We start from the raw sequence: 18,366 nt of genomic DNA on the forward strand, positions 1-18,366 counted from the left end.
TTACGTTGATGATCTATTCAAAATATTTCGTAGTGATATTTATCGCCAATCTCAATCTGAAGTTAATAGCCAAATTCAATCATGTTCCATCGACATAAGCATGCATTTACAGTGAACTAAATTGATTATTTTGTCGTTTATTTGGTATCTGCGTAATCGCATTAAAGATTAATAGATGTTTTGCTCATGTATTAACTTGGTACATATTGATGTGAACGATGGTGTATTAGAAAGATGCATTTAACACTTTGCAGAAGAGTCTATAATTGCTTGTACTTATCTGACGCGATGTACATACATATACGCAACTATACAAACAAGATTTCTTACTGTTCACATTCATCCGTTTTTGTCTTAGATGTCTCTCCAACTGCCATCTTGGATTTTTATTGCCATGAAAAAATGCAATAGGCCGATGCGCTCACCTCTCGTTTGTCCGTGGTTTAAAACAATTCCTGCAATTTAAAATTGAAAATATATACATTTTTTTAAAAATATTTAGAGCTCTGACATGCTATCAAAGAAAAATTTTAAATTAATTTAATTATGTTTTTTTATTGATTGCTTTAAAAATATTTCAATTGTGCCAGTATGAGATATAGGTTTTTAAATAGATATTAATAATATAAATACAGTAGAATAAAATTAAATACATAAAAAATGTATTCCCGTGTCCCACGGTTGTGCTGTTACTTGAGAAAAAATGTATTGGTTAATAAATACTAATCAATACATTCGTCATATTATTCAATAATTATATTAATCATTTTGAAACACGTTACTGTAATTTTTAGATTATTAGAGTGGGAAAAATAACTTCCAGCTGTATAAAGTCTACAAGGGCAGCTGGTACATAATATTTTTAATAAAAATAATTTTACATTTTTTGACATGAAATCGCCACTCGAAAAGCACTAGATTTTAAATTTTACTAGAAAATTGTAGTATATTCATGATGCTCGATATTTAGAAAGAAATGAAAAATAGTTCTCATTTCTTACATCTTAAGACACAATGAATGATCTATTATATTTACCGCTAATTGTTTGTCATTAGCATAGTTGATTAGTGTAGATATGGTGCCAGACGTGGCCACCGTCTGCCAGTATTACCCAATACCCTTATGCGAACGAGTACAATTCAAAGTCAGCATTAACATGTTGTAGACACGTTTCTCGCGTAGAAAGTGGCACTTGCTGTACGACGACTGTTAATACAGTTTTTAGTGAAAATTGCCCATACGTACCATTCAGTTCCGGTGTCGGTGGTATATGGAGGCCCTATAGGTACAATGACCTGGTTCACATTTTCCGATAAGGTTTCATTTTCTTCCATTATTGGAATGTATTTACATTTGTATTCGTCCAGTGTTCTCTACTTATCTTGTACAATAATGTTGTTAAATAATACATAAATTACATTAAGAAATAAGAATAGTAAATTTACATGAATAATGTGTTTATTATTTTGGAAAAATGACACCGAAATGATATAGTAATAACATACATAAATATATGGTCATTAAGAAATTTTCACAAATTGCAAAGATAAGTTAAGATGTCGGTATCATAAACATAATCATACTATTTATTTATTTAATCTACGTATTCTGTAAATATTTTTATTAGCGTTGACTTGTTAATCATTAAAAATTATATACTAGATTGATACTGCACAATTTTTTATTAAAATAAGGCTCAGTACATCTCGCATAACGTATACGTACTGCAACGAATCCTTTTGTGATCCTAAAAAACACAACTACTGCACTCAGATCTTTCATATATGCCGCCACTCGCTGCTGAAAAAACATCTCACCGCTATGTCGAAGTAAAAACAACAAATTGAACTTTAAAACCATTAGTAACGTCATTTATTACAATTTCAATAAAATATTGTATTTTTAACCTACAGTACTTCAGTATGTAACTGACTAACAGCTTCCATTAATGGTACTTTTTATAATATCAGGTTGTTTTAATTTTAATATTTTTAGTAATTTTGTGAATAAAATACTAAAAATAATTGTAAGCCAACAACAAGCTTATTTTTATTTCTTTCTGTCTTAAACTAGCTGTATTTATACACATTTTTAAAAAATGAAATCTTTATCTTAGTTTTAATCAGTTATTACATAAAAGCTATTTTAAAATATCCAAGCCATCATATAAATAATTTTTATGGATTGGAGACCACGCACCGAAAAGCTCCACGTAGGACGGATGTCCGACGGATGAGTGGATACTCATAAGGTGAAAATAGAACCTTGTGAAGGTCGTCTGAAGACGTTGGATGCGGACCGTTTCTAAACATTCCTTATGGAAATCTATGGGGGAGGCCTAAGTTTAGCTGTGGACATCCTACAGTAGAAATTATGGTGATGGTGATCATCATATGCCAGCCCAAAACAAAAATAAATAAAAAAAGAGTCAGGCTTTGCCTTTCTCTAAATAGGTATTCCATTATATATTTATATATATATATACAGTGGAATACTTATATAAATATATTTATATATATACACACACACGTACATATGTAAACATATATATATATAAATATATATATATATATATATATATATATATATATATATATTTATATATATAAACTTATAAATCGTCAAATATTTTTTTTTAAATATATTAGTAAGTTTGAAACACAAGTTGATGTCTTTAGTAGCTTAATAATCGAAGTATTAATATTTCGTGGATGAAGTAAAGGATAAATGTTATTTATAAATTATAAGTTTTGCGAACAAAGAAAAAGTTATAACATCATAATTGATATATTTCATGTTAAGAGTACTGCTTGAATTTTGAATATAACTATGTGTTTTATTAATAACTAATTTTTATAATAAGTTACATGCAAAAGTTCCCTTGCATTTTAATTAGCTGTGGCACTTAATGTTAGAAACCTCTTTATAATTATTAAATTAATCAAGTTCCTTCGTGGGAAAGTAACAACAAAGCGGTTGTGGTAAATCATTCGTGACGTGAAAAACATAGCATTTTCACCAATGTTAATATCTAACAGAAGATATGTTGTCTGTTTTTAAGCTTCGTTATTTTTATTCTACGCCATCATGCACGGAGTCACTTTGCTCTAAAAAGAAATTGACAACAGCAAGGCATTATTTCGACTTAAAGCAGTAATACACATTCGATAATTTTATTGTCTTTCATTAAAGTTGTTTTGTGAGGATATAACAATATACAGGTTTATTGGTTGTAAGTTTAAAAGCTTCAAAGATGGGTATTCAACCCCAATTTTGCAAATTAGTCAGTAATAAGCTGAATGTAGGTCTGAAAGATTTGAAGCTTGTACGTCTATTTCCAATCAGCTGTGTAAAACGCTCATTTGCCAGTAGTAAGCTGAATATAGGTCTAAAAGCTATGAACCTTCTATGCCTATTTCTAATCAATCTGTATAAAATGAATCATCCAAATAATATTTTTTCTATAGCAATGCGACAAGCCAATAATATCTGGCAGTACATTCTAGAAGAACAGATAGTAAATGATATTTAATTTCTAAAGTAAATGATATTTAATTTCATAGTTTTGAAACTCAAAATTCTGAGCCACACTCCTTTAGTTTACACTACTTAGAGATGTGTACTTGTGCGTATTAGGCAAAATTAGGCGAAAAATTTCAATAGCCTCTGCATTATATTAATTAGAACGCAATAATACAATCATTACTATTTGATTGTATAAATTGAAGAGATCAAACTTATAATTATTTCATCGATCGGGGGTTGAAATAATTTAAAAAAAGGAATTTTAATTTAAAAAAAACCTAGAGTCATAGTATTGAATAGTGAATTCCTCAGAACAGACGGGTATGTGGTATGTTTTAGTAGGTTTCGAACCTGTGAACACGTGGTTGAATCTCAGGCGCGCGTGAATACCATACCACAGGAATTGATTGCGGCTTTTACTCCGTGTATACACGCCGAAACTGTGTACACGATATTAGAATTTAATTAAATTGTTGACGTCGGAGTCATCCCAGTGTGCTGGGGCAAACGGCTAGTAAAGCCTGGTTTACTAGTGACCTCAATAGCGGTGAGTTTACGTGGAATATTACTATACAGACCAAAGTATGGGTGAAAAATTGTGAAATATATTGAGTTCATATTATTTTTACTTTTTTGCAGAGTGAGTTCTTCAACAATAACAAGCTCTATATTAATCAATAGATACTTGCAGCTTTGTTTTTCTTCGGATATGTAGCTTTAAAACGAGTTTCAATATACTATATTACAAATATTGCAATAGCAAATATAACAGGTATACTTTGCGTAATAATTATGGTCAATGTTCCTATATTATTTTTATTTATAGTTGTATCTAGTTGTAGACGTCTTGCAGATTAAATGTTGCTCTTTTTATTGGATATATATTAATACATATAAAAATAAATCAGATGAAACATGGAAAAGATGTATCGTAAACTGCAATCTTATCGTATAATTTTCTTTCTTTTAATCATTTAGTATTTTTGCTAAAATTAAGAAATAGCAAATGTCGACATAGTTATGTTATTTTTTGGGGCCTTACTGTGTTATATAAACATAATCGTAAATTAAATAAAACAATCTAATTTATTAAAAACATTTTTGTACAGAATAAAGTTTCTCTTCACAAACTTCGTGATAAAGTTTTACTCAGTATTCAATTTAACAATTAATATTTGTTTTTGTCGTGTTAAAAAAATTAACAAGGAAACGATTAAAATCTGCGTTTTATAAAACAACACGGCTAGGTTATGTATGTTTATTATCATTCATTATTAATGATAATTGCGTTTGTAATAATCTTCCTGGATACTATCTAGATGTATCGCAATGATTTTCGAGGCGAGCTTGTTATAATAAGTATAGTAATAGCACTGCAAATGGTTTGTATATGTATCTCAAGGCTTTCAAAGATGCATATTTATGTCCGACCTCCGCAGGATAATTTACGATAGCACAGCATTCGAAGTCCACTTTGAACTATGAATAGATAAATTAATTTATGTTCCATAACTGGTGTTTGGAATTCATGTAATAATTGATTGAGTGAAGATCGTTCTGCTAACTGGCAATACAGTTTATTATACGTCATATATTATATGAGCTATTAGTATTGATTGTTGTCAATATTTTATATAATAAAGATTAATTAAACTTGTATATATGATACACAATCATCTTTATTTTAATTTATAATGACAATGTAGCGTTGAAATAATTAATATATTTTTAGTTTATTATTTTTATAGTCAATATTCCAAGCCTTTTTATGACGTTTTCAAGAATTAATCTTGACGATGATACTCACTTTGTGATGCTAGCTTCCACTTATATTTACGTTTAACTACCATTTAAACCAGCATATCTTTCTATACTATTGCTTGAAGACATTATTGACAGTAGTTGACATATAAGGCTACATCTGCGAAACGCGTATCTATAATAAATTACGTAAATGAATTATTGGTTACATAAAATCTTTTATTGTGTTTTGTTTATACAAAAAAATGACGTAATGCAATATTATTCTTTATAAAAATGATTAATTTTTTTTTGATAATTAAAAGATTATGTTCCGGAAAATAAATATTCGGATCTTACTGCAGTTTCTTTGCCTAATAATATGTACGTTGTGTGTACTCACGCAGTCATTACCGCGACCCGTGTGGGAAGCCACTGTGCTACAGAGGCGGGTCATTGACACCGACTGCGCCAGACGACTGCGGCATCATACGGATGCAACCATGCGTTGCACAATGCTCACTAGTGGTAACGTCATAATGGGAAAACAAAAAAAAAGTAACATTGTTAAAATTCGAACGTGATGATCATAAAATTTCGCCTATATTTGGGTTATATTATTTTATGCCAGTAATCCATATAATGGTGAATAACCGAGGAAAGCTGGTAGATTTACACTAAACGAGCGGTATTCGGAAAATGTTTATTTAAACGTATTTTAAATTATAAAGTGCCTCTGATCCGTAATATAAATATAGTTTTAGTGATGGCAATATCACTTGACTGTGATACTGTTTTGTGTCAGTAATTTTATAACATAGCTAAGTACAGACAAATCTCGAGCTAATGGTACATTTTCGTTAGTGAAATGTTATTAGCAATGATCGAAATAGGTGGATAGATTTGCGAAAAATAACATAAAACGTATTTTAATAATAACACGAATCTGAAATAACGGAATTTAAATTAGAATTTCGGTCATGTTTACACGTTAAAATCGTGACAGAATTTTGCCTTTACCTGATTACTGTGAATTTCATTTTCTAGTTAGGAACTTTTTATTTTGATACGCGGCGTAGTTAGATCGTCGGACAGTTATTATACGCTTCATTCTTAACGCAAGTGGACTGTAGTACGTTTTATGTATATTTGATTACATTTAATCGATTCAATGAAAACATGAAAAAAATATTTTTTCTTTCGAATTGGCTCTGCTTAGCATATTCGAAAAATTAAGGTATTAATATAATAAACATTTCAATCGTCATTTATCAGTTGATTCTATAGAGTAACTTGGCAAGGAACTCGACAGTTACTCTTTTAAAGGAAATGTTACACCTATTTTCCTGTTAAAAATGGTCAATTTTATAAAGGAAAATCGGTATTATTCTAATCCTAGGCATGTTTATGTCCAGGATTTTATTTTAATTACTAAAATTAAAAATCTTTGTTAATATTTTAGAAGCGATTATTTTGTCTCAAATAGGATGAATTAAATTTGTGTAGACGAAAACATGTTGTGGTTGCAGTAAATAGCGGTAATTTATATTTTATGATGCATATACTAAAATGCTTCAACTATTTCGTCGTATTAATTGTACGGTACAGTATAGTGGGATAGAAAAGTGTTTACTGTACATTTATGACTCAGTTCATTCACGCTTCCGCGCTCTGTTTACGGCGTGCGAAATTGCAAGTGCAGTAACATATGTACGTCGAACAGAACACATCTAACACGTTAGGTACTTTTGATATCTGTTTAGTTTACTGATTTGGTATTCATAGTCTCTTGTAATCTGCGGAAGTGTTCGCGGTTCTCGTGACCACTTGGTCATTTATAATACAACAATGTTGCATACCCGGACAAACTATTGTACTCGTCTTTTCAACTGAATTTTTATTTGGAAATAAAAGGAGATTGAAGTTGACGCTGATAATTCTTAAGGAAACTTAACATGCTTGTACATGAGTTTTCTTTTTAATAACGACTTTCACATATTTAATATAATTTAATGTAGAAAGGTACTTGTGTATACCATTGCAGCGACATATTTAGTGTTTTTTAAGTGCCACCAATCTATATTAATTTTTTTTCGTCAATTCATAAAATAAAATAACTCTTCTCTAGCCCTAGAGAGTATCTAGAATAGTAGATTTCCCCCTGAAACCAAAAAAAAGTAAGTACTTTTATTTCGCCGTCGTCGTTTCAGCCCATAGACACCCACTGTGAGGTATAGGCCTTCAATGATATTTATGGGGATACACCATAATTGCCAGGCTTTTCAGGCGGATTGGCGATCGCGCTATGGTATTATGGTACTAATTATTTATGTTAAATATTTAATTCACTAATATTCTTATTTAATCCAAACTCTCTTTTCGAATGTCACCCGAGTTGCGCTCACTTAAAATTCTTTTTACACGTTTACATATGTAAATATAATTAATTTATATCAACTGTTTAAATTCGCTTGTTGCAGAGCGATGTCGCGGTGGAAGGGCAAGGTGAGGTAGCCGGCAGATGGCAGCAGTAAGCGCGGCGATGTTTCGGCCCGGGGGCGCACTTGATCCCCCGTGCTACGCCTCGCAGAGGGTGAGTGTTTACCTTTATTCGGTAATAGAGGGCGCTAAATTTAATTTAAAAAATTATAGCCTTCATATCGTTTCACAATCTTTTGAAAACTTGATAACAATATGTGTATACATTACCATTCACGCTTTAAAAAAACTTTTTTTTATTTTTTGACGTCAACAACATAAACATAACACTAACAAAAAATAACAACAATTCATAAAACCTCATACGTTAATTTCTCATGTTAAAACCTTTTGATTTTAATTAGGTTTAACAAAATATTATTTTAATAAATACTACAATTCAATGTATACAAAAATAAAAAAAAATTAAGAGAATAAGGCAATCATAAAGGAAAAATACATATATACAGTAAAAAGAAATAAATGTAAAAAAATCTAAATCTCTTTATTTAAATAGGCATTTACATACACTTTTGAATCGTGGACTATTTTAATATTATAGTTGAGAAGATAAAAGTGAAACAACAAGTTGCTTTTTTAAACTAAATTTATGAATAAGATATTCTTAATAATATACTTTTAATTTTAGATCTTAAACTAAGCAAAGGATGGTCGCAGATATCTTGCGGAAGTTTATTATATATGCTTACACCCTTGAAGGATTTATTAAATTTTTGAGGACGAAATTTAGTCGTTAAGAGTTTATTTTTATTTCCTGTATTTATCATGTGTCTGCCACTATTTTCATATAATGATTTCAATAATGGCGCATAATTAAAATGTTAAAATTATTTGCGAAGCAGCCATTAGAATACGAATTTCTTTAAATACATCTCTCAGGGAATCTCTGGCTTTTTAGTTGTAAACAGCCTGTACAGCTCTTTTCTGTAAAAAAATCGTCTTAATATCGGCAGTATTAGGTCAGCTGCCCTATTATAAAATACCGTAAGAGAGAACGCTATGAAAATAACTAACATGTACGGGTCGAGTCGTATTAACGTGCGCTGTCTAACTTTTTTGATTGAAAAGATGGCCGAGCTGTGTTTGCTTGCGAACATTGAGAGATGATAGAAATTAACTTTAGGAATCGAGTCTCCAACTAATTATTAGTTTGTTAGAGGCCCGAGTCCTAAATTGTAATACATTTACTCTTTTTATATAATTACCACAAATAAACATTTTTAAATTTCACTTGTGTATATCATGGAAAGAAAACTAGAGGAGCTTAATTTCATAGAAACTAGAATCAATTAAACTTAACGGAGTGACTGTAAGTAAGGGCTCTCAAGATCAAGACCTCGACTTCGTTTTGGGCAGTCACTCGAATCGCATTTATCATTTTATTACCATCACTTCAGAACACAAGCGCTAGCACAGGTATTGGCATGATGTACAAGAGCCTACGTGGTAACTTATGACTCTCTCTGTTGCTTGTGTCACAAGAAAGCTCAAAGGTAAATGTAGATCTAGACATTCCTTTAATAATATCTAGATGCTTATCCAGTTTTTTTAAGTTTGGTCACCTAAAATCTAACACACTAAATAAAATACTTTAAAAATTACAGAAATAATTTATTCTTTTCAAAGTATTCCGATGCACAGATTCCATTACAGTTCGAGAATAAAAATAAATTATTCACAAGTCGTATACATTTTTGATGCATTAACATATTTAATGCTATTTGTATTATTTGGAGCAGTATTTTAAAAGTATTTCTTCTCTCATTTACTATTGATTAATATTATAAATTTTACAACAAAGTTAAGCAGTATTAAATATAAATATTAAGTAAAATTCATCCATCTTATTAATAAAATGGCTACCTGTAATGGTCAATCAGCCAGCCCCGTGCGCTGATTAAATCACATCCGAACAACGCTCGATACCATAGTAGGCGAAACCGGCACAGATGGCGTAACATAGCATGACACATTTCCTAGAAAGAGTCATGTTCCTCTGTAGGAACAAGAAGTAAAGGGAGAAAGAAATGGATCCTCAACGTCAAAAATTATCATTCTAATCATTTCAACATTTAATGGAATCAGGCGTTACCTCGCGGAAGTCCATCCTTAGTAAGAAAAGGACCAATATTTAGCCACTTCCGCACATGCAGTGGTATTTTGTGTTTGGCACTAATCGGTGTAACATAACTCCTGAAGATGCCCCGTGGAGGGGTGAAACACGTGTTGAGTAATTTGGCGGTGACGGTTGTGTGATTCGCATTGTTTGCCGCATACGCATTTATCAGCGGGCTGGCGGGCGGTGCATTTTATTGCACGACTACCACTGCATGTGCGGAAGTGGCTAAATAATGGTCCTTTTCGTAATCATTTCAACTGTACGATGTATATTACTGGATATAGGCTTCTCTACAGATTTTAAAAAGAACCAGTAAGAAGGAACATGCATCCAGGGTCTTGTAATAACCTAAAGTTATTTATAAAAATTATAGTAATACAGCTTAATACGTTGGTTTATATTAAATTTAAAAACTTATTTTAACGTAGAAATACGTTTACATTTTCCCTCTTTACTTAAAATGCATTAAAGCTACCTTTCCAGCGTGTTTGCGTAAGTTAAACAACTATTAAATTACTTGGCGGTCGATTGGCAAAAAGTGCTCACGAACTGTTTACTGTTAGATGCAGTGTATTGTGCTTCGCGATTGTTTACTGTTATGAACATTCCATTCGAGGAATTATTTTTAAATTCTTTATTTAAAATCAAGATTTACGGATCTGTTTACAAGTGAAATCAGTGAATATTAAAAAGTAAATCGGATTTTATTGGCAAGTTCGCAGTAGTTTAATGAACCATACGGTTACGAACGGGATTTTCATCACGATATCGAATCACGAATAAGGAAATCTGTAGACAAACTAAATTAACTGTCATAACCCAGCAGATTTATAAGATGAGAATGGACAGGCGCTTGCGTTCATAAGAAATGACTGCTGGGGTCTCTATGCCAGAAAAGGTTCTGGAGTGAAGACCCCAAAAGCAAGCGCAGTGGAGAACACCCACCCACCCACAGAGAATAGATGAGTTTGTTAAGGTAGTCGAAGACACTGGATGTAGAACGCTTTAAAACCTGCCTTATTGGTAATCTGGTAGGCAGCGTTCTGCTGAAATAATGATGATAACACATACACAGTGGGGAACACATTTTAGGCTGTTTTTTTGCTTTACTGACATTTACAGATGCCCAGTAATGCTGTAATGTAGTAAAACCTTAACCTCGTTTTAGTTAGCAGGTTCCATAGCTTCGGCTTCGGTTTCGGCTTAGTTGTATGCATTTTTAGGGCATATTAATCTGATGAAAAATAAAACAAAAACATTTTTATTTTCTTTAACAGATTGGAAGACCATCGAGCTTAGATTACATGGGCTGTCACCTAACGTAAGGATCCCTAAAAGCAGACTTCGGCTTACGCTGACACTCAGAACGTGTTTAAAATTCGAACTCAGGGGCGCCCGAGACAGCCGAACTCTAATTGGTCGTTTGTTATTTGCCATCATTACTATCGCTTCAGAAAGTGTTAGCGCAGGGAGAAATGGCGGAAGAAACTCCAACAATGCTTCTATCTATAAAAATTAGGGGTTGTCTTGCGCTGTATTTTGTAAGCGAAACAATTTGTAGGCGAGGATGATTTGCTTTTATTTGAGTTGTCCACTTAAAATATATTAACACTGTTTTAAATTGACGTGCGAACGAAAGTCTTGGAATTTTATGAATCTAATATTATAAAATACACCAAAATGTTAATATTACCTACAGCTATATTAATATTAGCTACAGCACCGATGGTATGACGCCTTTTAAAAATCGTGATACATTTATCTCGTAAAGGTTTTCAGTCCGTTTACCCAGATACTTCCGGCTTTGAAAAAGGATGAAACATAAAATAAGTTTCTTTAATTAAAGAAATTTTGAATATAATTAATTATATTCAAAATTAATTGATTGCGAAAATAACTAATTTTAAAAGAATCCAAATTATGTACACATAAAAAAATTACTTTAGGTCGATGAAATGTATTTTTAGCAAGTAGATTTTTTTATTATGTAGAAATTAAGGTTTTCTTTCGTTTGCAAAATAATTTTCCATTTCCAGAAGATGATATTAACGACAAGCCAGGGTTGTTGCGTGTATACTTCTTTAAGGATTTTACAACGGCAATTGATGTGGCACATAGGAAATATTAACTACTCTATATATATCGAGTTGTTTGAATAATGTGCGATAAAAATAACGCTCTACGAAACCGAACCCATTCTAAGTCACTTTTTTGTCTAATGTTCAAAATAAAATGCCGAGTACTGGTATATTCACTATTTTGAAATACCTGCGTCATATGGACGGAAACACTGACAAGCAAGGTATTCCAAAGCGTTGTCGTAAAGATTTCCATCGAGAGAGTCGTTTGCCAGGTGAAAATCTGTAACGTTTACCTACTTTTCCTTCAACGAGGCAATAAATTGAAATAAAGATGTTTGTTTGTATAATAATTATTTCTTAAGAATTAATTGTAATCATGTGAATCTGTTTCTTGCGTTACTATCTATTCGTTGCATATTTTCACTTTCTTTCATCGCATCTTTATGATTGTCTTAATGCGTAAAGAAATGTTTACTTTCTCACAGTGATTTACTAATCACAGTGCATCATTTCTATGTTATTTAATTGTTGGTAAGAGCTTTCATAACTGGTTAATTGTTCGCTAGTAAGGTTTTCACGCGATGTTATTTAGCAATATGTCTAACTTTGTGTGCGTAATCAATTTATTATTATGTCAAATTTGTAACTAACATACATAGTTATATCTTCAAAGTGTCAAATATTTAATAGAAAACACATCAATATGGTTTGAATTATTTACATTGGACTTAATATTATTTAAAATTATTCAAAATATATGGCAAATTGAAGTAGCGGAACTTAGCGGGCAGAGCAGATGCACGCGGGGGCTTTAAAGTTCTGAAGTGGAGACCAAGGACCGTAGGATATCCAACAAGGTAGACAGAGGACTCTGTAAGGATTCCGGTCTTTTTGAAAATCTGTGGGGAAGTCTATATTCAGTTGTTGACGTCGTTCGTCTGTTATAATAGACGTGAATAAATGTTTTCCCGCAAGTAAACTTTGTTTTCTTAATATTTTAAACTATGCCTTGTTATACTATCCTCAGTTAAAGATTTCTTTAAAGGAGATAAGCGTAAGCACGAAATCACACGTTAAGTGAAAGTCCTAGTCGTCGCTTTGTATTAAAAAAAATAACCAATAAATTTCAAAGACATGTCTTAGGCTGGTGAAATATTTACATAGAGCATTTCGTTTCGTTTTAGTAATAAAAAACGATGATTTATTTACATAAGAAGTATTTTCTCCATCTAAAACAATATCTTGATTTTTGAAATTACTACTAGTTTATATTATTTATCATTGGTACATTTAATTTTTAAGAACTGTTATATTATAAATATAACATAATACGTAAATGTGGGTGAGTAATTACTTAATTAATCTTAAGATGTTGTTCCTACATTTATTTGGATACTTTTTAGTAGGAATAATTTGCAATTGATAAAAAAATAACTTTTTAATCAGTACATTTTTTATTTCGTAAAATTATAATCCAAGAAAATTATATCAGTTTAATTAAAGCGCTTCTTACCTTGAGATCTAATATCTTCTTTTCGGCTTTGTATGTAGCGTCGAAATAAAAGATAAACACGATAATAATTTCTTGAAAGTAAGCCCATAATAATAAAATGAAAGTAATGAGATGTAACGAAATATGGAAATATATTTCTTTTGAGCGAACAAGAGCAGTTTTCGTAAAGAATAAGGCGAATAGAAAATTAAATTAGGTTTCGTCTACTTACTTTGGTGATTCTATGAAATGTAATGCTCGGCTTACTTATATTTTAATCAAATTGATTTAGATCGAATTTTATGTAAAGTCATACACAAATTGTTAATATAAGTCATTATTTCAGATCGTATCAGAAATAAGCTTATCCTTATAAATGAAAGTAACCGGCAAAGCCTAGCGGATTATCAAGATTTAATGGCAGTGACAGGCCCCGTATTGCGCATAATTGGTAGCCGCTGATAGCCTTAAGGTTCAGGAGTGGAGATAATGGCCAGGAAAGTGGAGCTTAGACGTCCACCCACAAGGTGGACATATGATCTTGTTAAGGTGTCTGTGTCCAGCTATGCAGTCCTGCGGCTGATATGAATAAATATAAAAGCCTTGCTGGAGTTTCTTCAGCTACATCTTCTTTCATCGTTAACACTTTTTATTTAATGGAATCAGGCGTTATTTAGCAGAATTCCATCCTAAGTGTGTGTGTAACTCTGTGTTTGGCACTAATCGGTGTAACATAACTCCTGAAAATGCCCCGTGGAGGAGTGAAACACATGTTGAGTAATTTAACGGTGGCAGTTGTGTAATTCGCATTATTTGCCGCATGCGCATTTATCAGCGGGCTGGCGGGCGATGCACTTTGTTGCACGACTACCACTGCATGTGCGGAAGTGGCTAAATATTCGTCCTTTTCTTACTTAGTTAACACTTTCCAAAGTGGTAGCAGTGATATAAGTCAGGCAATATCAACAAACCAATCCATAGTTCGACTCTCTCGGATGTCTTTGCGTTGGAATTTTTAGCGGGTATTATCTACGAGTGACAGCCCAAGTCTATGGAGCCTCCGCTGACGCGATCTAAAAGCTCGGCAGCTCATAAAACCTGTTAAAAAGTTACGTGTAAAAGATAAAGATAATTTTTAATTAATTTAATTAATTTGTATTTATCCAAATAAATTATCCAAATAAACATGTCAGAGCAAGCAGATCATTTTATACAGATGATTCGAAAAAACTATAAAAGGTTCAAAGCTTTTATACCCGTATTCAGCTTTTTTTCTAACAAATGAGCGAAATATACCTTTTAAGGCATTTACACGTTTAATTAATTAACCTGTAAATATATACAGATAGGTATATACGCTCAGAGAACAACTTTATTTGTAGACAATGAAAGTATCGAATGCCTCGAATCGAATGTCAATTTCTGTGTCGAATAAAGACATTCAGCAAATTATGTAAAACTTTATCTTGTTACAGTCAACCCATTTAAATAAATTTGCAATACATTTAACACTGTATTGATCAGTGGTAGCGCAGCGGTAGAGTACTGAAACTTGCGATCGTTGGTCATGGGATCGATTTTCGAGATACATTCGTATATAATTCAAACTTGCATTAATTATATAGGATTGCCACTATTCCGAACAAGTTTATAAAGGATGGGCAGCAGTTTCTCTGCGTACCATAATACTATATAACGATTGCTAACCCGCCTACCAAGTGTCGATTATGGTGTATCTCCCCATAGATGTCTTTGAGGAAAGCATATATCTTGCAATGGGAGTCTATCTATGGGCTAAAACGACGACAATGATATATAATATTGTATTGTATATGTAAGATATATTATCTTAATACATTAGGTAAGTTTGAAGTCATTAAAGGTATATTTAACCGAATTAATTCAAATGTACAAGTAAATTTTAAAGGCTCTTAACACCTATCAATATTCACGTGAGCCACCCTCTCGTACAAGTCGTAACTAAAGTCTTCGCTTTAAACTGTTTTTGACTATGACTTACGGTATAAATGCTTTTTATTGTAGTTTTTAACGAACATTTATTAGTTTGCCAAGTTGAAATATCATATATAACAATTTTAACGGTGAAATTAAGTTGATTTAGGTTAATTTTTCTGCACATAATATATTTAATAATCGATACATAAACTTACCTGCTGCTATGCACACACACACATACTACCAAAAATATTAAAAGACCTATTCACATTGTAGGGCTTAAATTAAAATGCATTACTGTAAAATTCTTTTAATGTGATATATTTGTGTATATTTTTTTAAATAAAGAATTAAAAAATAATGTCTTAGTTAATAAAGAGATGACTTTTTAGTCACCAATGTGGAAACAAAAATCTCGTAAGAGAAATATTTTTTATTAAATGACGGGAGACTATAAAAAATTTCTCCGCAGCAACGTATAAGTGATATTTATATAATTATAGTACATTTCCAAGGAAATCTTGCTCAAAAAATTCGTAAATATTTTGTTGCAAATTGACCACATAGCAACCAGCTATGTACATATGCAAAAATTTAATTACACTGTACATTCGTTTGCATATAAAGCCTTTATTTAATCAATTGATTAATTTGTTGTCTATGTTAATTGATTCACATGTTTTGCCCGCTAACACGTCCCGGACAAAATTGCGGATGTTTTCAATTAAATTATAACTTTTCCGTACGTGAAGTCACGTCCGCGATATTTAATTGTAATAATTGCATGATTCCGAAAATTTAATTTATTCGTAATCATTTTACCGAACTATAATTTAATTGTTATATCGTTAATGTTTCTGCGTATTCAGCTAAATTTTAATATTAAATGTTCGCATGCATTACAATAATCCGTTGTGTCAGTTTTGTTTTGATTTACGACAGTGTATCTATCATAATGCTGTACACAGTGTAATCTTTTGCCATAATTGCCATGAATTCTAGAGACAATCATAAATTATCTTAATCATAATTTTACGTTGTTTAAACGTTGTCTTTCACTCTGGGCCACATTGGTAAGTTCATTGTCGCTCAACGAGCAATATGAGAGGGATGTGTTCGGAGATTCTATATGTGATCACCATAGCATGGTTAATTCGCAAGAGGAAGATATTAATGATACAGTGAATCAGCTACATAGTGCACAGAGAAGATGGCCGTTGGGAAATGATAGTCCTTAGTATTATGCAAGCGCAGCATTGGACTTGCACGAACTGGACAAACGATCTGGTTAAAGTCATCGGAAGAAGAAATCTATTGGGAGGCCCATGTCCAGCAGTGAATATTTTCAGGATGAAATGATGTTGATGACAATGACTTAAAGCAATAAATAATTCAAAGTCAGTAAATATAAAGTCTATAAATAGATAATTTTAAATAATCACATTCCATTTTCAAAAACGTCTGTTCTATGACCTTACTTTCAAATACATGGCATGTCAAATGTATTTCGCCTGGTATGTACAGAAAAGCTAATCTCGTCCTCACGACTTATATCGAAGTACGAAATGAGGTCGCGTAGGACACGACTCAGGAGCACAAAGGTTGCAACTATGTATTGCAAATGTATTTTTATTCGGCGCTACGATAGTACGTGGACATGATCATATTGTTACAAAATTTAATGTGATTGCACATCTTAACTTCTTACGCGTGTTGAAATTTTAATTCAATCCGAACTGTTTGAGATACTCACATATTTTTCAACATAATGATTACCTATGTATGTAGTTATAAGACAGACGGCCTGATAAGATATCTACCTATTAACTGTACACATTAAATTGATTTTACTATACGTATGTATATTGTAAAATGAAACGTTGTATTAAAATTACTGTACTGTTATTTTAACTATCTCCTCACATTATTCTCATTATATAAGCTACATAAGAGCATGAAATATGCAATTATCACCGCTTTATGTAAACCTGATAATGCGGTAAAAAGCATTTGTTATGTCAATTGTCATAACACTCTTAGTTTGTGTCATGTTGAAGACAATCGTTGATTACAAAGCAAAAGTGTGTAATGGCGGCTGTGTATTGTAGTGTTTGAAACAGCGAAGGAAATTGGTGATAAGTTTATTGCTGGTAAAATATTCTGTTCATTACATCCGTAAGGAAACAACGCACAATGTTTTACTGTGGAATATTATTTTATTAGAGATTTTAAGTGCTGGTTTTATGTGGAAAGCGCTTTTGAAATGAAATATATTTCGGGGTTGATATTTACGTTAAAATTTCCAGAGCTACTAAAGAACAAGTGGATACGGTTATGCCTGCCTAATATTCTATAAAAACTTATACTTTTAATGATCATAGCAACCTTTTTCTAAAATATAATATTGTACTTTATTCGCTCGTAAAGCTGGGTTTATATCACTTATTTATATCTTATACTACATGTCGAAATGATTATTCCTCTCGATTCTCAACATTGTTTTTTGTTTAAAAGCCTACTGTTTATATGCTTTACTTGAACGTGTTTTTGATATAACCTTCGAACTGAAGTTGGTATGAATTCATTAGCAAAGACAGAGGTCAGTACAAATTGCCGGCATACCTGTGTAACTGGCATGCAGTCACGGTATTTCACTTTCCTTTAGGAATGTTGTTTATATTGAACGACACTACAAGTTCCTCTGAGTTGTTAGAGAGTCAAGATTTGTGGCTTGTGCTTTGTAAACTTTAATTTGAGTGGGCATTGTATGAACGTCTTGGCCACCTCTGCATGTTTAGGTCTGGGTTTTTTTTTAATATTTAAAATGGTAATGTTTTACATGTATGTTAATATTAGGAATAATAAAGAATGAATACTGTACACGAAAGTCTTTTTAAATTTTCAGATTGAGAATCTTTTTCGTTTTCAGAAGTCCTGCTAATCTATAAGACGG

General features: G+C 31.9%; 1 protein-coding gene across 2 annotated transcripts in view; it reads left to right on the top strand.

The window, feature by feature from the left end:
* RhoGEF64C (Rho guanine nucleotide exchange factor at 64C) overlaps nt 1-18,366 on the top strand; it is a 153,670-nt gene that overhangs the window by 99,786 nt on the left and 35,518 nt on the right. Inside the window, exon 3 of one of the 2 annotated variants that reach the window (XM_068762184.1) lies at nt 7,747-7,859. The exons of the other annotated variant lie outside the window; for it this stretch is intronic. Within the exon in view, the coding sequence (XP_068618285.1) occupies nt 7,788-7,859 (72 nt within the window). The 5' untranslated portion in view covers nt 7,747-7,787. The remainder of the gene's footprint in view (nt 1-7,746; nt 7,860-18,366) is intronic. 2 annotated transcript variants of the gene reach the window in all.

The sequence above is a fragment of the Battus philenor genome, unplaced genomic scaffold (genome assembly GCF_028537555.1).
Source record: "Battus philenor isolate CCGP_79_NKW_IND1 unplaced genomic scaffold, ilBatPhil1.0.hap1 SCAF_16, whole genome shotgun sequence".
Taxonomy (NCBI): domain Eukaryota; kingdom Metazoa; phylum Arthropoda; class Insecta; order Lepidoptera; family Papilionidae; genus Battus; species Battus philenor.